Here is a 22,299-nt window from a genome sequence, read left to right as displayed (position 1 = left end):
AGGTGACCTGACCCTCACGCCATGTATCGGGCCAGTCATGCGTCAGGACCATCTTCATCAGAAACCCATATCATCTGCACACAATAACAGCATAGATAGAATGACATGACATTTTGCCAACACACGCACACGCACGACTGCATGAAGCGTACTCAAACACACAGGTGTGCTCTAAATACAAGACCTGTCTGTCCCGTCTGAGCTCAGGTCCAAAAGTGAGAAGAGTGAGTTCCAGAAGAGCCCCTCTCGTTGCCTTATGTTTGGATCAGATATTTAAGTGATAAAATAATCCTCCATAACATCTATTCATGCAAACGTCTCCAAATTTGCAGACAATTGTACGTTTTGTAATGATGAAACTGAAAATATCATCATTTCTTTTGGTCCTGTTTGGAGAGAAACATCTCAATTTATATCCAACTGTGGCTGTAAAACATGGAATTTTCTTTCAAGGACATTATAACATGCACTAACCTTACTTACAATGACCTTGATTATACTACCAATTTAATTGGTTATCTATTAGGAACATTATTGGGGTGCACGGCAGAGCTTCCCAAGAAGGAGATTGTGGGTTCGATTCCCGGGCCAAATGGTTGGTTGTTGTAAACCCTGCGATGAGCTGGCCCCTGTCCAGGGTGTGCCCCACCTAAGGCCCAGTCACTGGGACAAGCGGTGGAAAATCAATGAATCATTTACACAAAACAAAATTCTCCAAAAACACCCCAAAGTTTAACATTTCTGATAGTATCAATATAAATATTCAAATCTATTAAAAATATGAATACCAAGAAAAAAATTAACTGTTCCACAAATGTCCCTCCCATGGTTTTTGTGTTTTTTTGTATGTTTTTCTTTTGCCTTTTTGTTTTCTTAATTACACATTTAATTAGCTATGCTTATCAAACCTGAATATCATGTTTTGTTTATATAACATGTTGTTTTTTTTATAAATTAATAATGCCCTTAAGAATAATTTAAAAAAGGGCTCTAACAGTGGCTCTAAAGGTGACGCAGTACACACTCCATACCGGACGGTGGCGATGATGCGCCGTTAATAGTGTGACAACCGCCAATAAACAGTAGAAGAAGAAGCACGTTTTGTGCTACTCACAAAACTATATGTGAAAATGTCCAAAGATCAAACCCTGAGAACTTCTGTGACTGCGTGGCTGACTGCGACTGCAGAAAGAACGATAGTGGAGAATGAGGAGGAACTGTGTGACTCTAAACAGGAGAACCAGAGGAAACAGGAGCTGCTGGACTCGGCTCTGAAAGCTCTGAGCCCGAGGGTCGTGCTGAACAGACACGGTGAGTCTTGTTTATGAGCCTAAGTCTTATGAGCTGCATGAAGTCTTCTGTATCCTAGACACCAATCTATTCAAATATATGGATTGCTGTAATGTTTGCTTTACATGGATCTATGATAATACACGCATACTGATGTTGTTAGCTTAAACCTGTCGTGAGTTGGACTAGTGGCCAGTGCTTTGATACTGCAGTGAAAAACCCTCGAGCGATCGCTTCACTTTAGAGTTTCAGAGCAACAAGCGACCAAGACTTTGAAAAAACAGAAATAAGACCAAACCTCTAGTGATGGTGCGATGAGCGCTAGAGGCGCATGCGCTTCAAACCATGAGTCAAAGCCCTGATCACGTGACCTAGATGGAGCTTAGCTTGTCACGTGACTCAGACTGTCGTTTCACTGGTGTTTCGCTCGAGCTTCATACTCTGAATCACACCAGAATCAGAATAAGGTTTATTGCCATTTGTCAATGAACAGGATTCACGAACATAGGAACTTGTCCTGGCGGTTTCGGTGCAGCACAAACATCAAACACTGAACAATGAATACAAAAACAATAGTACAAAAACGGAATAAACAAACGTTCTGATTTGAGTTGAAATGAAATACTTCTTCAGACAAGGCAAACCCCAACCTCCCTTTTCTTTTGATAATTGTAGAGTTTTAAATTTTGAGATTGTTTTATTCCACTCATCAAACAGCTGGATACGGATGGCAATGTCTGGGATAAAGATATACGAGCAAAACATTCATTTTAATAGCATAATAGTAGTATAATAGTGAATCCTTTGACTCAGACCTTTTAAGTATGGGATAAGATCTTCCTTCATAGTAGAAAAAAGAGGAGTATAGTTTTTTGTTGATCGTTCTTTATTGCAGAACACACAAGTATTTAAAGAGATTCCATCTTTCTAAAGGACAGAGGGGGTCTCCTGAAAGAGAGGATTTCATATTTTGTACACCAATTATGAAGTAAATTGTTTGGTGAAATATAACAGAAGAGGCCGAGTGGTTAAGGCACAGCACATGTGCAGCCGGCCGCAGTGTCCTGAGTTTGAATCCTGACTCCAACAATTGACTGCATGTCCTCCCTTCTTCATCCCCCATTTCACACTGTCCTTTCCTGTCTAATAAAGCCTTCGATAGTTTGCGGAGAATTCAATGGATTGAGTGATTTGGGGTAATACTGATGCTTTGGTAAACTTGTTAGCAAGTTCTTTATGCTGTAGTTATCTGAATAACTGTTAATATGTTACGTTAACATACCAGACACTTACCACAGTTCGTTGTCTGTGCGTCATGTAGCTGAAGGTGTTTACGTTAGCATACGTACACCAATACATGCGTTCGCACATTCGGGAACTTGTGCAGTGGCAACCAAGTCCGCCATTTTGAAAGGGTCCCAACAGCACGTCTATTACATACGCAATCCAGGAAATATGAGGCCAAAATGCCAAAAACCTGCATTCTGTTAGGACATTGCTCTGTTGACTGACCAAAAAATGATAGCTTTGTCGTGTACCTTAGTTTGCCGTTATCGTCTAAAGAATTAAAGTATTCGTAGCTCATTATGCCGTAGAAAAGGATGCAGGCGTGTTGGTTTTTATATATCGCGTGACCCTTTTAAGATGGCCGCTATGGGGAAGTCCCGGCTGTATGACGTCACCGCGAACGCATGTATTCACCATGTTCTCCAATATGTTATCATTTTAAATTGCATTCAAAGATGAAATGTCTGTTCTTGGTCTATAAAGTAAATTTCCCCAAAAAAATTGGCTTATACTCCAGTGCGATTTATATGTGTTTTTTTTCTTCTCTATTATGCATTTTTTTGGCTAGTGCGACTTCTACTCCGGAGCGATTTATAATCTGGAAAATTCGATAAATTCTGTCTGATCTTTGTGGACTAAATTTGAGAGTATTTGTTCCAGCATTTTCAACATGATTGAGGTGTATATACAATAGTCCACATTCAGAATAGAAATAAGTCTATATGAGGCACAGTCAAGTCGGTCCTTCCCTTCTTCAGGTATTAGAGATATCATGGCTTCTTTCCATCTAGGACGGGTCTGAGTTTTTTAAAGTTCCCAGTTAAAAGTTGTTTAAAGCAAAGGGATAAGTGTTTCTTTTAGAGCTTTATAACACTCTGAGGTGAACCCATCACTCCTCGGAGAGTTATTGTTCTTTAATTTCTTCATTCAGTTAGCTCCTAATTTTGTTCTTCTGTCATAACAGGCACATTGAGTGTCCAAAAAAATATTTAATCTTCTTTAACTCCTGAGACTAGGGCCCTAGGTCACTGAGATAGGCTCCAGTCACCGCGACCCTAACGGGAACAAGTGGTACAAAATGAATGAATTCCTGAGATTTTAGAAAAGATTTTTTTTTATAAAAGCATTAAAATTATATTGAATTTGGTCTTGTTTGATTCAGATTGCATTACTCTGTCTCGTATTTAAAGATTTTTTTTCTGCTTGTTTTTTTGATTTTCCTTGCTAAACATTTAGAAAATTGACCTACTTTCGTAATAACGGGTAAAGAGCATTTTCTTAAATATTTCTTGTGAGGGCAGATAATTCATTTCTCCTCCTATTGTTTTAATTTCCTGTTGCACTTGAGGGTTCCCCTTCCTGGCATGTTTTACAACAGCCCAAATGATGGGTAGGAAAGTTTCACCATTGTCGTTCTCCACCAGATACATATTTTTCCTTAAAGGGTCATTAAGCAGTTTGGCATTGAACCTCCAAAGTGTGTTTTTTCATCTTTCCTCATCTACTGTAATGTAGATTGGTGCATGATTTATTTATTTTTTTGTCTTTTTTTGTCATTTCATCCAGCCCAATGTGTCTCCGTAAGAAGTTAAAACATTGATTTCACTGTTGAAACAGGTGAATATGGACCAGTGGATAAACTTTGTCACTGCATCCAACAGATCAGTTTGTGGATGCAAAACAACTTTCTCCAGCTGAACTCAGACAAAACTGAAATCATCGTCTTTGGCGACAGAAACAAAGAGAAAATGTTAGCGTCACCTCCAGAGTCTCGCTCTAAAACCTACAAATCAAGTTAGAAATCTGCGGTTAATAATGGACTCAAACGTGAACTTTAACAGCCACGTCAAATCAATAACATCAGCAGATTTTTACCGTCTAAAACATTGCCAAAATCAGAAGTATAGACTTGGAGGGACTTAGCCATGTGTTTGTCTCCAGTAGATTAGACTCCTGTAACAGCCTGCTCACTGGCCTCTCCAAACGAGCTGTAAAACAGCTGCAGTACATCCAGAACGCTGCTGCTCGGGTCCTGACTAGAACCAGGAAGTACGATCACATTAGTCCTGTTCTCAGGTCTCTGCACTGGCTCCTGTGGCTCAGAGTATAGCAGCTCTGCTGTACTCTGTATAAAGCAGCTCTGCTTGTGTACAAGTCTCTCCATGGCCTCGCACCAAAGTACATCTCGGACATGGTTCATATGGCACATATGAACCATCTCGGACTCTGAGGACCTCAGGGACCGGCCTCCTGCTGGTGCCAGAGTCAGGACTAAACATGGACCGGCCTCCTGCTGGTGCCAGAGTCAGGACTAAACATGGACCGGCCTCCTGCTGGTGCCAGAGTCGGGACTAAACATTTGGAATCTGTGTTTCAGTTTTATGCAGCTAAAATCTGGAACAGTCTTCCTGTAGATGTGAGACAGGCTTCTACTCTGACATTGTTCAAATTCAAGTTTTATTTAGTTGTGCATTTGAGTGAAATTATTTTCTTTGCAATCTTTTATGTCTTAAACTGTTTTGTGATTTGTGATTTCTGTCATCTCTTTGTGATTTTACTTAAACTGTTTGATGGATAGCCTGAAAATAGCACCTTTAAATGTCTTTAAATTTAAATGTCTTTCTTTAGAGAAATTATTTGTGTCTAAATAGTAGTTTTGGAATCGTAATCACATTTGAACATGTAAATAATTCTGTATACAGCTCATTGTGCCGGTGTCCAAGCGCAGCCGCATCGCAGGTGCCAGAGGGTCAGAACACATGCTGGTCAGATTGTCAGTCGGCATTAAAGCCACTGCAATGTCCAAGAAGAGCCTGGAGCACCGACCCACTGATCGAGAACCAGTTTTAACACTAAAAGCTTTGGTCGAGTTTTGTCTGGGACATTTAGTTCAGCGAAAGCTAAATCTATGGAGGGGGCAAATGAGACTGGCTCCGTCGTTAAAGATATAAAAGCGCCACACATGAGGTTGATGCGTCAATGAGAGTCATCTAAAAGAGATGTGCCCATCCTGGAGACGCCTGTCATGCTTGCAATGTCAAATAATATGGGAAAGAGTGTTTGGAGTGTCTGTCAGTGTCGTCCAAGAGATTTGGTTTTCCATCTGGCGGGTCACTAGGACAAAATGTGATTTGTGATTTATTTCATTGTCTTTGTGATTTTAATGCATTTTCCTGTTGTGTGAAGCAATTTGAATTGCCTTTTGTGCTTTACACAATTCATACACAATTCGTGCTTTACACAATTCATACACAAGGCATGCGGCTGCGCTTGGACACAAATAAACTTGCCTTGCCATTTCTTCATTGTGTCCTTCAGGTGTCCAGCTCCCCTCTCTGAGTCCTGGTCTTGATCTGAAACAGGAAATCCCAGAGACTCTACTGATTAAAGAGGAGCCAGAAGAACAGAGCATCAAACAGGAGGAAGAGCAGCTGCAAATGTGAGTCTCAAATGTATAGATTAGTTTATTTTTTCTAGTATTAAAGTTAATTTCCTGTTGCTATTTTAAAGAAGCAAGAAGAACACGGCTTTATTTGACAGGATAGTTGTAGTGTGGAATGTGGAGATGGGGGTACAGACTAGAGATGTCAAGATTAACATATTTATGGCCACAGTAGGTTGTGGGATTTTTGGAGCCTACAGTATATCGCAGAAATGTTTCCAGTCGCATCGCCACATCACAGGGGGCGTGGGCATACGTGTGTGTGTGTGTGTGTATATTGTACAGACCCCAGCATGTCAACAAGCCCAATTTATATATGAATCGCCGTGCTGAAACGCCCCGCAGAACGCTCCTAGTGCATCACTAAGCGGTGCACAGATGTCACAGATCTATAATGACAGATGACTCGTATTGATCTCAGCGCTGTGTGTGCTCCTGCTGCTTTTGTGTGCATGCCTTTTTCACTGTGTGAAACTAATTGCATACATGATAAAACACATTATTATTACTTGATTTGAACTGGGACAATGCACATTATTGTACATTTGTTAGTGTGCCAGTATTGGCCATACAGCTTGTTTCCAACTGTAGATGTTATGGTGCAATAAAAACTCACGATTTCGATTATATCTTCTTCAGAAAGTTTACATTTCACTATCATCAACTTCAACCATCACCACAATCATAGCACCAAGGACATTGCTATAACTTTAATAATTTAATATTAATGGTAAACAAAATTGGTGTATTTCCTTTTCTATAATCAACTGCAGAGTGGGGAGTTGGCTTAGGGGGTTTTGTTTTTCCAAAAGACTCTGATCTTTTTGAGTCTTAATTTGCATAACATATATAATATAAAATTCCTATATCAATAAATTCTATAACTACAGAAATATGCTGCTTCCCAGCTTAATTTAGGCGTAAAATGTCACAACTCTACTTAGACCAGGTAAAGCGATACATGGTGTGTGGGCAATCCGGCATCAAGACCCACACTGACCTTAAATCAAGAACAAGATGATTATCTTGTTTTTTCCGTGTTTAAAATGTTTAAAGTCACAAGTCTGTAGTTTGTTACAGAGCTTTTCATTCAACAGCAGTTTGATGTGAAAATGTGTCATTTGTGCAGAGCTGAGGTTGAGCCTCTCCTCTGCACCGATCCCTGCTCTGAGCACTGATTGGCTCCTCTTGTTGTCCGTCTGAAATGCTCTTCTCCATCTCTGATTGGATGTTGGCTCTGCTTACCTGCTGTTATTTTGCTTGGAATGGTTATGATTGGCTGCATGTAGAAAGTGGGCAGGTGCCTAACGAGTGCACGATGTTTGCAGCAGACGTATCAAATCTGCCTCTCCTTGAACCGACACCTTAACGTGGTGGAGGGGTTTGAGTGCCCGAATGATCCCGGGAGCTATGTTGTCGGGGGCTTCATGTCCCTGGTAGGGTCTCCCAAGGCAAACAGGTCCTAGGTGACGGGTCAGACAAAGATCGGTTCAGAAGCCCCCTATGATGACAACACGAACAAGGCAGTTTACGTCGCCCGGATCGGCGTCACCAGGGCCCCATCCTGGAGCCAGGCATGGGATGGGTGCTCCATGGCGAGCGCCTGGTGGCCGGGTCTTACCCCACGGGGCCCGGCCGGGCACAGCCCGAAAGAGCGACGTGGGGCCGCCCTCCCGTGGACCCACCACCCGCAGGAGGATCCATAAGGGGCCGGTGCAGAGAGATCTGGGCGGCAGTCGACGGCAGGGGCCTCGGCGACCAGATCTCCAGACACAGAGACTAACTCTGGGGACATGGAATGTCACCTCGCTGGGGGGGAAAGAGCCTGAGCTTGTGCGGGAGGTTGAGCGATACCGACTAGATATAGTCGGCACCTCCACGCACAGTTTGGGCTCTGGAACCCATCTCCTCGAGAGGGGTTGGACGCTCCACTTCTCTGGTGTTGCCCGCGGGGAGAGGCGGCGGGCTGGTGTGGGCTTGCTTATAGCCCCTCAGCTCAGCCGCCACGTGTTGGAGTTTACCCCGGTGAACGAGAGGGTCGCGTCCCTCCGCCTTCGGGTGGGGGACAGGTCTCTCACTGTTGTGGCGGCCTACGGGCCGAACAGCAGTGCAGAGTACCCGGCCTTCTTGGAGTCCTTGGGAGGGGTACTGGACAGTGCACCGACCGGGGACTCCGTTGTTCTACTGGGGGACTTCAACGCCCACGTGGGCAATGACAGTGACACCTGGGGAGGGGTGATCGGGAAGAACGGCTTCCCCGATCTGAACCCGAGCGGTGTTCAGTTATTGGACTTCTGTGCTAGCCACGGATTGTCCATAACGAACACCATGTTCAAGCACAAGGGTGTTCATCAGTGCACATGGCACCAGAACACCCTAGGCCGGAGGTCAATGATCGACTTTGTTGTCGTGTCATCAGACCTCCGGCCGCGTGTCTTGGACACTCGGGTGAAGAGAGGGGCAGAGTTGTCAACCGATCACCACCTGGTGGTGAGTTGGATCCGCTGGCGGAGGAGGAAGCCGGACGGACTTGGCAGACCCAAGCGCATTGTGAGGGTCTGTTGGGAACGTCTAGTGGAGCCCTCTGTCAGTAGGGTGTTCAACTCGTACCTCCGGGAGAGCTTCTCCCATGTCCCGGGGGAGGCTGGGGACATTGAGTCCGAGTGGACCATGTTCTCCGCCTCCATTGTTGATGCGGCTGCTCGGAGCTGTGGTCACAAGGTCTCCGGTGCCTGTCGTGGCGGCAACCCCCGAACCCGGTGGTGGACACCGGAAGTAAGGGATGCCGTCAGACTGAAGAAGGAGGCCTATCAGGCCACTCTGGCTTGTAGGTCTCCGGAGGTCATCGACGGGTATCGGCAGGCCAAGCGAGCCGCGGCTCGTTCTGTCGCAGAGGCAAAAATCCGGGCCTGGGAGGAGTTCGGGAGGCCATGGAAGAGGACTATCGGTCGGCACCAAAGAAATTCTGGCAAACCGTCCGGCGCCTCAGGAGGGGGAAGCAGTGTCTCACCAACACCGTTTACGGTGCGGGTGGAGGCCTGCTGACCTCGACTGGGGATGTCGTCGGACGGTGGAAGGAATACTTTGAGGATCTCCTTAATCCCTCAGTCACGTCTTCCGAAGAGGAAGTAGAGACCGGGGACTCGGAGGCTGGCTCATCCATCACCCAAGCTGAAGTCACTGAGGTTGTTCGCAAACTCCTCGGTGGCAGGGCTCCGGGGGTGGATGAGATCCGCCCTGAGTACCTAAAGTATCTGGATGTTGTAGGACTGTCTTGGTTGACACGTCTCTGCAACATCGCGTGGCGTTCGGGGACCGTGCCTCTGGACTGGCAGACCGGGGTGGTGGTCCCTCTGTTCAAGAAGGGGGACCGGAGGGTGTGTTCCAACTACAGAGGGATCACACTCCTCAGCCTCCCAGGTAAGGTCTATTCCAAGGTACTGGAGAGGAGAATCCGACCGATAGTCGAACCTCGGATTCAGGAGGAGCAGAGTGGTTTTCGTCCCGGTCGTGGAACACTGGACCAGCTCTATACCCTCCATCGGGTGCTCGAGGGTTCATGGGAGTTTGCCCAACCGGTCCACATGTGCTTTGTGGATCTGGAGAAGGCTTTCGACCGTGTCCCTCGGGGTGTCCTTTGGGGGGTGCTCCGGGAGTACGGGGTCCGGGGCCCTTTGCTCAGGGCTGTCCGGTCCCTGTATGACCGGAGCAGGAGCTGTGTTCGCATTGCCGGCAGTAAGTCAGACCTGTTCCCAGTGCATGTTGGACTCCGCCAGGGCTGCCCTTTGTCACCGGTTCTGTTCATAATTTTTATGGACAGAATTTCTAGGCGCAGTCGGTGGGTGTCCGGTTTGAGGACCACAGGATCTCATCTCTGCTGTTTGCAGACGATGTTGTCCTGATGGCTCCATCAAACCCGGACCTGCAACATGCACTGGGACGGTTTGCAGCCGAGTGTGAAGCGGCTGGGATGAGAATCAGCACCTCCAAATCCGAGGCCATGGTTCTCGACCGGAAAAAGGTGGCTTGCCCTCTCCAGGTGGGTGGGGTGTCCTTGCCCCAAGTGGAGGAGTTCAAGTATCTCGGGGTCTTGTTCACGAGTGAGGGAAGGATGGAGCGTGAGATTGACAGGCGGATCGGTGCAGCGGCTGCAGTGATGCAGTCGCTGCATCGGACCGTTGTGGTGAAGAGGGAGCTGAGCCGAAAGGCAAAGCTCTCTATTTACCGGTCGGTCTACGTTCCTACCCTCACCTATGGTCATGAGCTTTGGGTAGTGACCGAAAGAACAAGATCGCGGATACAAGCGGTCGAAATGAGTTTCCTCCGCCGTGTGGCTGGGCGCTCCCTTAGAGATAAGGTGAGGAGCTTGGCCACACGGGGGGAGCTCGGAGTAGAGCCGCTGCTCCTCCACGTCGAGAGGAGCCAGCTGAGGTGGCTCGGGCATCTGTTCCGGATGCCTCCTGGGCGCCTCCCTCGGGAGGTGTTTCAGGCATGTCCCACCGGGAAGAGGCCCCGGGGAAGACCCAGGACACGCTGGAGAGACTATGTCTCTCAGCTGGCCTGGGAACGCCTCGGGATCCCCCCGGAGGAGTTAGAGGAAGTGTCTGGGGAGAAGGAAGTCTGGGAGTCCCTGCTCAGACTGCTGCCCCCGCGACCCGGCCCCGGATAAAGCGACAGAAGATGGATGGATGGATGGATGGTATCACATCTGACAATGGATCTGACAAAAAGACGTTTTGCAAAAAGTATAATACATAAATAAGGAGCAGATGGACTGAAAAAAGAGGCATTTAGAACAAATTTATAAGCTTATTTACTTAAAACAAAGTAAATAAATAAGTTTCTCTCACCCAGAATAGACAACGACATGAAAACAACATGATCGTTCAAATAATGAATTAGTTGTAGTTATCAGTGTAGCAGTGGCTCAGAGGGTTTTATTCATCTACAAAGCTAAAACAGAACAACTACAGGACAAACAGGAGCTCATTGAGGCAAAGGGAAGACTGACTTTTACTTTCTTCAAAAAATATTCAAACTAAATCATATTTGAAGGAGCAGTAAAAGAAGCACACATGTTCAAATCATTTATCAATCATAAAGTAAGTGGCGTAAGAGTAAAAATGTAGTGTCAGAAAGTTACTCAAAGATGTACAATGTCTTGAAAAAGTTACTCAAATACATGTAACTAAATATTACCACCTTTGCCGTTCTGTTCAGTTTTCTGGAGGGAGGACCCCTGATTTCAGAAGACAAAAAGGCCATGGTCTTTCTTTGCCTTTGGAGGATATGTACTACATCATGTCACTACATCAATCAGGCTGAATGAGCAATGACCCCCCTCTTTCTTTTTGTGCTAAGCCCCGGATGTTTATCGCTTATAGTTGCTGAATATTTTGCCTGTTTTATAATGATTTGATTAAATTTAAATCCTGTAATCTTTTTTTTTTCTTTTCAGCTCTGTCTCTGAGTCCAGTGCTGTCTGTGTGAAGACAGAAGTGTCCTCTCTACCCCAACAGACACAAACTGAGCCCAAAGAAGAGCAAACACAGAGAGAGGACATCAGCTCAGAGACTGAGGGAGACACAGAACACTCTTCTGACACTGACAATGATGAAAACTGGAGAGCTCCACTCAGAGGTTCAGCTGCACTGGAGGAGACGGAGGCTGATGGAGAATACTACAACCAAATGACCAGTGTAAACACCGGAGACATGTCAGGGACAGCTGAAGGAGCTGAGAAGAAGAAACACCAGTGCTCTGTTTGTACAAAGAGATTTGGGTCTAAACCGGCTTTGCAAAGACACGTTAAAGTTCACACAGGAAATAAATCGTTTACTCTGTCCACTAGTCTCAAAAGTAAGAAGAGAACACACACAGGAGAGAGACCTTTCAGCAGTTCTATCTATGATAAAATATTAGCCAAAAAGGATTGTCTCTCATTACACATGACAATACACACAGATGAGAAACCTGTCAGCTGTTCAATTTGTAAGAAAAACGTTTCCCATCAGGGTCATCTTGCAAGACACACGAGAACACACACAGGTGAGAAACCTTTCAGCTGTTCAATCTGTAATAAAACATTCGCCAGAAAAGATCACCTTGCAAGGCACATGACAATACACGCAGATGAAAAACCTGTCAGCTGTTCAATCTGTAATGAAACATTCGCCCAAAAGTCTAGTCTTGCAAACCACATGACAACACACACAGATGAGAAACCGTTTAGCTGTTTAATCTGTAAGAAAAACTTTGCCCATAAGGGTCATCTTGCAGAACACATGAGAACACACACAGGTGAGAAACCTTTCAACTGTTCAATCTGTAAGAAAAACTTTTCCCATAAGGGTAATCTTGCAGAACACATGAGAACACACACAGGTGAGAAACCTTTCAGCTGTACCATCTGTAATAAAACCTTTTCCCACAAGAGTCATCTTGCAAGACACATGAAAACGCACACAGGCCATAAACCTTTCAGCTGCTCAATCTGTATTAAAACATTCGCCCGAAAGGATGATCTTGCAAGACACATGACAATACACACAGACCAGAAATCTTTCAGCTGTTGATTTTTTTTTATTTCACACCTAAGCCTACCTCCTGGAGTCTTTTAGTGGCAGCCAACTGAAAAGGTGCGTTTACCGCCACCTACTGTAGTTGTACGTTGTACTTCAAAGTATGTGTTTTACGATATACCTTAAAAAAAAGAGCGAGAAAGAGATAAATCCACCTCAATTGTTTTCTGTGGTCTTCCGGGTCTTTAGGTGTTGCTGAGCTTACCAGTTCCAAATAGCTGATTTGGCCACACTTGATGTATAAGCCATGCCAGTGAAGACAGGGGCCAGCTCGCCTGCACAGTGTCTTAAGGTGGCCGTGGTGACACCGTCTGGTCCAGCAGCTTTTCGCGTGTTGGATTTGCTGAATAGTCTGCACACATCCTGTTCCTGAACTGAGATAGGGGTTGGGGTGTCAAATATACAGTAGAAGTAATTGAGTTGCCGGGCCAGTTTTCTGTCATCTGCAGAAGGGGGGGCTCTGGGCTTGTAATCGGTGAGAAGCCGGTGCCCAGTCCACACAGAAGCGGGTTTGTTGTTTGAGAACTACTCGTTCAGACGCGTATTGTACTGAGATCTAGCTCTCGACACCTCCCTGCTAAATCCGTACTTTGCATCTTTGTAGCGCTCTCTATCACTACTCTATCACCGGCCCTGTGCGCTGCCTCCTGCCGCCTCAACTGCCTTAGTTTGGGTGTGAACCAGGGTTTGTCATTGTTGAAAGTGACTTAAGTGTGTGTTGGTATAATGCTGTCCTCACAGAATTTAATGTATGACGTCACTGTGCCCGTGTACTCATCCAAACTATCTGAGGCAGCTCTGAAAACCTTCCAGTCTGTAATATCCAAACACCCACGTAACACTGATGGTGACAGCTTTTTGGATCTCATATTGAAAGTTTTCAGCAGCCAATTCCAAATGTAAACAGCGCACTTGAAATTAACTCTAGACATTTTATCCGCTCCTTGTAAATTAGATAATGACACACCAGACCATGGAACAGCTGCACGGCCAATTGTCCCATTACTTTTGGTCCCCTTAAAAGTGGAAGGCACATAAACGAACTGTGTTATTCCAACACGTTCACCTGATTTGGATGTAAATACCTTCAAATTAAAGCTGAAAATCTGCAGTTAAAGCTCATCTTCTTTGTTTTATTTCATATCCATTGTGGTTGTGTGTAGAGCCAAAAAGATGTCCCGATATTTATGAACCTGAAAACAGAAAACACTCAAAATTCTTTGACTTAAATCATACCTTTAAACTGCCTGTGACTAAAATGCAGTGAAGAGAAATACATTTTGAATTTAGCAAAAAAAATATATGAAAATGTTATCTTAGGTTTATAATTTCACTTCCTGTTTGTAATTGATGACATCACACTAGAAAATTACCCAGCTAACATTTGGCAAATTTGTCACATTTTGTTTTGTTAACAATTAAAATATATGAGAGTGACTTTATCTTATTGAATCAATGTTTAGAGAGTCAAAAAATGTAGTTTCTCTTGCGTAAATTATGCATAAACTTTGGATGAATGAGTATCCCTAGTGTGATGTCACTTCCTGTCATTTTCTACAGATTTTTCCATTTTTTCTCCTCAAATACCTACTCGATTGGTGTAAAACTATAATTTATATGTACAACAGGTATAAATACACCAAATAAAGTCAACATTAGAACATCATAAAAACCTGTCATACGCCCTTAAAGAGAAGGCATGGTTAGATGTGATTCTGGCTTTTAATATAGAAGCTCTAATCTTGGTCTTTTTAAGCAACAGTTTTAGAGCTGCTTTGGATAAGGTGTCTAGTGCCCTCTGCTGGTAAAACACAATTACCATAGTTAAGATTTCATGGAGTAAATCATACCATGGTTGCTCTTGGTTATTATGAACAATTCATTATATCGTCATTTGAGAGCTTCTCTGTCCAAGTAATTGAACGTGTGGATCCATGAAATGTCAGTGTAAAAGCAGTTAAAGGTGCACTATGTAACCTTTCTGCTGGTCTTCATGGACATTACATTTCACATATCTATCTTACATATAACACAAAGAGTGGGTGGGATTCAGAGGAAGTACTGTATCATGTGTGAACAACCTCACCACATATTTAAAAGTTTATGGATTCACTTTTGAGATTAATATTTAAAACTATTTGCGAGTCAAACTACCTGAATGGCTCTTTTCCTTTGTTGAAGTCGGGTTTCACAATGACCGTTCCGTTCCCGTCCGTTTTTATGGTCAACAGCAAACATTCGTTGTTTTTCTGCCCCAGTCCAAGACGAGACAAGAGTGCAAAACATCACAAACGCTGACTATAGTGGTAACCATAGCGACGCAAGAGCGGGCTGTACCTCCCAGGAGGGTCCAGGTCTCCCATGATGTCAAAATTAGAAAAATCGTAAAAACCTGTCATGAGGTAAAAAGGTATGTAGATAATCCCACATCCTGATGAAACTTTATATCACACAATATTTGTTTGCATATTGGAGGTCTAAAGTTTCTCATGAGCTGTCTAAATGACCCATCAAATATCAACATTTCACTCACAAACTATACTCACTATGTATCTCCCCACAAGAAAATTATTTAGAATAATGGTAATATCATCATTAAAATTACAAAGTTTATACAAAGAAGATAAAATGAGGCCTTATGTTTGGATCAGATGTATAATGATCTACACGATGAATCAATTCCTGTCAAATATAGAGAATTCCAGGTTGTAATAACAGCAATCTCTTCTGGAATACATATGTGAACAAAGTCTCACCTAAAATACCAGAAATGCAGTACTACCATACCCAAATGATTGTTATTCTCAGTAAATATTCACGGACATAAAATGTACCGACAAATCAATCAAAAAAATCTATGACAAACTGTGATAAAATAATTTTGGAATTCACTTATTCTTTATCACAAAATCCTAACAACTTTGGCTGCAAAATATGGAATTTGTAACATGCACTAACCTTACTAACAATTACCTTGATTATATTACCAATTTAATTAATCTATTATCTAACGTTTCCTTTACACAAAACTAAATTTTCCAAAAACACCCCCACATTTTAAAATTTCTGATAGATTTAAATATGTATGTTGATACTATTAAAAACATGAATAACAAGAAAAACAATGACCTGTTCCACAATTGTCCCTCCCATGGTCTTTAAAGTGTTCTTTGTATGTGTTTTCCTTTTGCCTTTTTGTTGTTTCTTATAAACACATTTAATTATCTCTGATTATCGATCATATTTTGTTCACGTAATATGTTGATTTTCTGTAAATTGATATGCTGAATAATAATTTTACAAAGGCTCAAACTGCGGCTCTGACCCTGACACGGAGCACAGGATCATGGGATATGTAGTCATCTTCGTTTTATTCCGCTGATGCGAACACTGATCTAATATTTTTCAAGCAAATTCATGCTGTTTAATATCGATAGCAGACAACGATATCGTGGCAACTTTGATATTATATTGTTACATTCCTACTCTCTCTTTCTCTGTAGCTTGCATGCTACATCGTGTTGATAGTTTAGTAATTTACATCTGAAAAGTGGCAGTAATTAACTGCTAAACACAAAACAGTAACTTTCGATAAAATGTAAGGTTATCTCATTTCTGTCCAGTAGGTGGCGACATACACATTTGTCCCAGTTTGTAGCCCGCCCTTTAATCCGAAGAAGAAGAGTCTCTAGCAGCCTGTTTCAAACATTGTGCTACTCACAAAAACCTTCGTGAAAATGTCCAAAGACCAAACGCTGAGAACTTCTGTGACTGTGTGGCTGACTGCGACTGCAGAAAGAACGATAGTGGAGAATGAGGAGGAACTGTGTGACTCTAAACAGGAGAACCAGAGGAAACAGGAGCTGCTGGACTCGGCTCTGAAAGCTCTGAGCCCGAGGGTCGTGCTGAACAGACACGGTGAGTCTTGTTTATGAGCCTAAGTCTTATGAGCTGCATGAAGTCTTCTGTATCCTAGACACCAATCTATTCAAATATATGGATTGCTGTAATGCTTGCGAGTCTCTCGTGAGTTGGACTCATGGATCTATTCAAATAAACGCATAGGATGTTGTTAGCTTAAACCTGTCGTGAGTTGGACTATTGTTGGTCCGAATCCGCTACTTACCCAGACTTACCGGATATTCTAAAAATATACAGGATCATTTGCCCACATATTATTTTTTATAAACTACGGATGAATTGTGATCTAAAGCAACAAACCTCATGAAAATTGATTATTTTTTTTTAGCGGCCACAATATTGCTTCTGGTCGGGGCTTCTGCTCCGGGAGGTCCACGTCGGCCGTTGGGTCATAAGTGTTTGCCTCATTCAAAATGCTTGTTGCTTGTCCTAACTGTCTGAAATTATACAGGATGTCAAAACACATGCCCAGTAAGTTCAGATATATTGTTCAATATACACACTATGATATACATGAACCCTGTTTATTATTTTATATTAATGCATAAAATGTGTAAAGTAATATTTTATATTAGTCTTAATCTTGTCTTAATTAATACATGTATAACTTGGTTTGTCAACATTTAATGAAACCCCTTCAATAATTATTTGATATATCAAAAAATAATATGATGTGGCTAGATGTATGAAAACAGTAACACTGATCACCATCATGTGGTGGTTGACCGCTCCTGCACAGCAGCAGCACTGACCATTGGCCAGCAATGGCCACAGCTTTATGATTGAAATGTGTGGACTCTTTTGCCTCAATATGACAATCTTAAATCCTGAATATCTCCCTTGTTTTTTGGACAATTTACTTATTCCAAAAGTATTAGTATTAATAGTACTTTCCTCTCTTTTATCAAGTTTTGTTTTATATTAATATTTTTTCTAGAAACACATGCATCAATATTACACCCGACTAAAAGTAAAGTCATTTTATTGGCATCCATAGAATGGGGTTCTGCGTAGCCAACACGATTTAAACAGTTTTTAAATTGTTGTTCGTCATTACTAAATCTATAGCTATCAACTATTTTCTTCGACTAATCGTGGGGCCAGTGAGGCTTTACCTTGTGTGCTCTCTGATCTATGTGCTGATAGTGCAAACTGCCATGAAACGCACTCTTTTAAATGAATTCTGAGTTACTGGCTCCGTGAGTCTTCTTCTTTCCTCCGCGCTCCAGTGCGAAGGAAGCATGTATATCAATCTAAATCTATATGGCACTATTAAAGCCCTTCATTCATGTATAAATTTTGCATCTCAATAATCATGGAACCAACATTTAAAGCCAGTTTATGGATCTAATGTATTATTATTTTCACTACAAAGAAGACTATTTGATAAATAGGTGCTTTATAGGTGCATATTTATGCTAAATAATCAATCATCTCACAAGTTTTCCAGTGCGTTTTTAAAATCATATTTCTGAACGGTTTCATTTATAATAGACCATGATGTGATATTAAAATTCTATTTCAAGACTCTCCTAAACGGAGCTCAGCATGAACGGGATTGAGACAGTAGTAGGGAATATAGAGAATTTATAGAGACAAAAGCCTTTGAATTAAGATGGGAAAACACAAACGCATTTTAAATTAATTATATTCTTTTAACATTTTAAACCATTTTACAATCAAATAAAATAGACTATTGGCCCAGAGGCTTCATAAGGCATATTACAATCATATGAATTATGTTTTAAAGAGCAGCAGACACGGATGACTTTGATTTAAAATCCTAATAGTTGAAAGTGTGCAAAAAATAAAGATCACATTTTTTTTGGTCACATTGCCCAGCCCAATAGACATGTTTGCGTCAGGACTCAGGAGTTAACACAATTCTTCCTTCGATGTGTCCTGCAGGTGTCCAGCTCCTCTCTCCGAGTCCTGGTCCTGATCTGAAACAGGAAATTCTAGAGAGTCTACTGATTAAAGAGGAGCCAGAAGAACAGAGCATCAAACAGGAGGAAGAACAGCTGCAAATGTGAGTTTTTTTACAAACTTTTAGAGAAGTTTGTATCTGTTTTTAATTTATTTCCTTTTTAAAAGGAAAAGCTTTATTTGACAGGACAGTCGTAGCGTAGATATGGTATATATATATATATATATATATATATATATATATAACAAAAAAATATCTATGCTGTAACTCAGTATCGATACGGAGTCTGTGACGATATATTGCCGTATTGATATTTTGAACACAGCCCTACTGTGTTGTGTGGATGTGAAGAAGCTGTACATACGTTACAAAGTCTGCAGACAGATGACATGGCTCTACTCCTGACAGCGTGACCACAGGGAGTGATTTGGTTTCATTAGCGACTCTGCTGAGCTGAGTCAGGGCGTCGTGTTCAAATGCCCTGCAGAACGTTCCTAGTACATCGACGCCATGTATTTATATATACGCACACGCACACACATATTTTTATATATATTTTGCCTGTTTACTCCACCTGCCTTAAGTTTGGATTACTCTGTTAGTCCCAACTTTAGAGCAACAGAAAAACTGCAACCTGCAGAAACCGTGTAATCTTATTTCTTTTCAGCTCTGTTCCGGAGTCCGATGCTGTTTGTGTGAAGACAGAAGAATCCGCTCTGCTCCAACAGGAAGCAAAGCAAAGCAAGGCAAGCTTATTTGTGGAGCACAATTTGTACACAAGGCAACAGGAAAAATGCATTAAAATTACAAAGCAGTTAAAGTTAAAAGCCATAAAAGAGAAGACTGCTAATAAAATCCTTTCAGTCGTATGCAAGGCTAAACAAAACGGTTATAACCTAGATTTGAACATTGTCAGAGTAGAACCTGTCTCACATCTTCAGGAAGACTTCAGGAAGACATCTCCAGATTTTAGCTGCATGAAACTGAAACGTAGATTCCCCATGTTTAGTCCTGACTCTGGCACCAGCAGGAGGCCGGTCCATGTTTAGTCCTGGAAACTAGGTCATTTTTAGTTTCGTTTTCGCTAAAACCGGGTTGACACTTGATACTGAAAATACTAAAAAGGTCCACCTTGACACAAAAAGAACCCCCCCATAGAAATCCTGGCTACGGGCCTGCAAAGTTTGTAAGCAAACTGATGAAAAAGAGAACATATTTTGACGCTAGCTGTTTGTCAGTATGTTTGTCAGCGTTAAGTCATCCGTCACTGTCGGGCCATGTCAAAATAAAACGGCTTCTGTATCTGTAAAACACAGAGGCCTTTATTTTGTAAGTGTCACGGGAAGTGTTTGGTTGCTGTTATCGGAACTTTCACAAATAGCAGAGGAGAACCATGGCTTTGAACCGGCAACCCGTACATAATCCAGATATATATAATGTGATGTACTTTATAGAGTGATTTGATGTGACTTTGCACAAAATATTTTTGGACTTTCTATATAGATCTGATATATATTTTAAAGCGGCCCTTCTGCAGTGTGTCACTACTGCGGTGCTCTGCGCTACTTTGTGACAGCTCCGCCGTGACCCGAGAGCCCCGGTTCATTTGAAAAACTGCTCTGTCAAAGCAGGAACGTGTGATGCTGGAAATAACAGCTTCATTGATGATTTGATGTAAATGTAACATGCGTCAGCTCCACAACGAGGAACTTTACGCGCCGTGGCACTGGGGGACAGTGTGTTTCCGGGCTTCGTCGTTGATTGAAAGATCTGCACGAGTTCACGGTACATGGATAATGTGCGGGTTGTCCCACGTGTCGGGTTATTGAAGATGGACCGCGGTCTTGTCTATTTGAATTGCAAACTTCGTAATGAGGTGGCGCTGTTGCGAAGGGGGTTCTCGCAAGCTCCATTGTATTTGATTTCGGGCCGAGCCGATCGCGTCTGTACCTAAATAAAATATAAAATATGAAGTTAAGTAGTGCAATAGAAGTGAACAGTGAAATGAGTACAAGGTGCTTAGGGAGTGTTCATGAGTCCAACGGCAGAGGGAAAGAAAATGTTCTTATGACGGGAGGTTCTGGTCCGGATGGACCTTAGCCTCCTGCCTGAGGGGAGTGGTTCGAATAGTCCGTGTCCAGGGTGAGAAGGGTCGGCTGTGACGTCCCAGAGCCCTGGAAACGTACAGGTCTTGCAGAGATGGGAATTTGCGGCCGGTAACCTTCTCAGCAGAGCGTGCAATGCGCTGTAGTCTCTGTTTGTCCCTGGTTGTGGCTCCAGCGTACCACACGGTGATGGAGGAGGTGATGGAGGAGGTGATGGAGGAGGTGAGGATGGACTCAATGATGGCCGTGTAGAACTGCACCATCATCTCCGCTGTCAGATTGGCTTTCCTCAGCTGCCGCAGGAAGTACATCCTCTGCTTGGCCTTCCCGGTGAGGGAGCTGATGTTGGGTCCCCACTTGAGGTCCCGGGTGATGGTGGTGCAGAGAAAGCGGAGGGAGTCCACAGTGGTGATGGGTTAGTCTGAGATGGCTGGGGGGCTGTGACTTTCCTGAAATCCGCAGTCATCTCCACTGTTTTCTGGGCGTTGAGCTCCAGGTTGTTACCGCTGCACCAGGACACCTGCCGGTCCACCTCCCTCCTGTTGACAGACTCGTCCCCGTCTGAGATGAGCCCGATGAGGGTGGTGTCGTCCGCAAACTTGATTAGTTTAACGGAATTGTGGCTGGAGGTGCAACAGTTTGTGTACATGGAGAAGAGCAGGGGAGAAAGTACACAGCCCTGTGGAACTCCTGTGCTGATAGTCCATGTGTCGGAGACATTCTCCCCCAGCTGCATTCACTGCGTCCAATCCGTCAGGAAGTCGGTGATCCACCTGCATGTGGAGTCAGGCACGTTGAGCTGGGAGAGCTTGTCCTGGAGCAGAGCAGGAGGATGGTATTGAATGCAGAGCTGAAGTCCACAAACAGGATCCTGGCATAGGTTCCCGGGGAGTCCAGATGCTGCAGGGTGAAGTGGAGTACCAGGTTGATGACATCGTCCACAGACCTGTTGGCTCTATAGGCGAACTGCAGGGGGTCCAGCAGGGGGGAGGTGTGGAACATGAAGTGGAGGAGGACCAGGCGCTCAAATGACTTCATGACTACAGACGTCAGCGCCACAGGTCTGTAGTCATTAAGTCCAGTGATCCGGGGCTTCTTGGGGACAGGGACGATGATGGACGACTTGAAGCAGGCTGGGACATGGCATGACTCCAGATGGGTGTTAAAAATGCAAGTGAAGACAGGGCCCAGCTCACCTGCACAGTGTCTTAAGGTGGCCGGGGTGACACCGTCTGGTCCAGCAGCCTTTCGCGGGTTGGATTTGTGTAATAGCCTGCTTACATCCTGTTCCTGGATTGTGAGAGGGGTGGGGGGGACCGGGGTTGGGATGGCAGAGGTGGCTACAGTGGGGAAGGGGGCCCACTCCACACAGAGGCGGGGTTGTTGTTTGAGAACTGCTGCTTCAGACACATATTGTACTGAGCTCTAGCTCTCGACACCCTCACTGCTAATGCACAATGAGTTGTGGAAGAATGACCGATAATAATATTAATATTAATATTAGTATGAAACCAGGCATAAACAGAATGGAAGTGACAACTTAAAAGGACACTCTGGATTGACCCATCCCCTAGAGGAAACGGAAAGGCCAAACAGGAACCCAGCATGTCCCCCATTGCAGCCATCTTGGGAAGGGAACAGTGCAACACAGAATCTACAGGCCAGGGGCCAAGCAGGAGCATTCTGGATGCAACGCAACTGTTTTACAGCTCGTTTGGAGAGGCCAGTGAGCAGGCTGTTACAGTA

The 22,299-nt window shown here is 43.6% G+C and overlaps 2 protein-coding genes across 4 annotated transcripts in view; both read left to right on the top strand.

Moving 5' to 3' along the window:
- Nucleotides 1–1,087: 1,087 nt before the first annotated feature.
- On the top strand, nt 1,088–12,594 carry LOC140361198 (uncharacterized). Of its 3 annotated transcripts, XM_072446919.1 has the most exons (4): nt 1,088–1,311; nt 5,896–6,016; nt 11,478–11,832; nt 12,268–12,594. In XM_072446919.1, exons 1-4 carry the CDS (start codon nt 1,131–1,133, stop codon nt 12,592–12,594), a joined length of 984 nt encoding a protein of 327 aa, XP_072303020.1. In that variant the 5' UTR covers nt 1,088–1,130. The 3 variants fall into 3 exon arrangements, with proteins under 3 accessions (XP_072303020.1, XP_072303019.1, XP_072303018.1); XM_072446918.1 differs by having other exon boundaries at nt 11,496–12,594; XM_072446917.1 differs by having other exon boundaries at nt 11,478–12,594.
- Nucleotides 12,595–16,279: 3,685 nt separating this feature from the next.
- Nucleotides 16,280–22,299, top strand: part of LOC140360243 (uncharacterized) — a gene marked incomplete at its 3' end in the record, with an annotated part of 68,539 nt that continues 62,519 nt past the window's right edge. The window contains exon 1 of the mRNA XM_072445452.1: nt 16,280–16,518. Within this exon, the coding sequence (XP_072301553.1) occupies nt 16,338–16,518 (181 nt within the window). The remainder of the gene's footprint in view (nt 16,519–22,299) is intronic.

The sequence above is a fragment of the Eucyclogobius newberryi genome, unplaced genomic scaffold (assembly GCF_026437365.1).
Source record: "Eucyclogobius newberryi isolate DKJ021-1_F unplaced genomic scaffold, fEucNew1.0.hap1 SCAF_15, whole genome shotgun sequence".
NCBI classification, from domain to species: Eukaryota; Metazoa; Chordata; class Actinopteri; order Gobiiformes; family Gobiidae; genus Eucyclogobius; species Eucyclogobius newberryi.
This window is presented reverse-complemented; position numbering and strand designations above follow the sequence as displayed.

Coding starts and splice junctions, on each gene's coding strand:
- LOC140361198 (XM_072446917.1), top strand. CDS start 1,131: ATGTCCAAAGATCAAACCCTGAGAACTTCTGTGACTGCGTGGCTGACT. Junction 1,312..5,895: donor GGTCGTGCTGAACAGACACG/GTGAGTCTTGTT, acceptor TGTGTCCTTCAG/GTGTCCAGCTCCCCTCTCTG. Junction 6,017..11,477: donor GAGGAAGAGCAGCTGCAAAT/GTGAGTCTCAAA, acceptor TTTTCTTTTCAG/CTCTGTCTCTGAGTCCAGTG.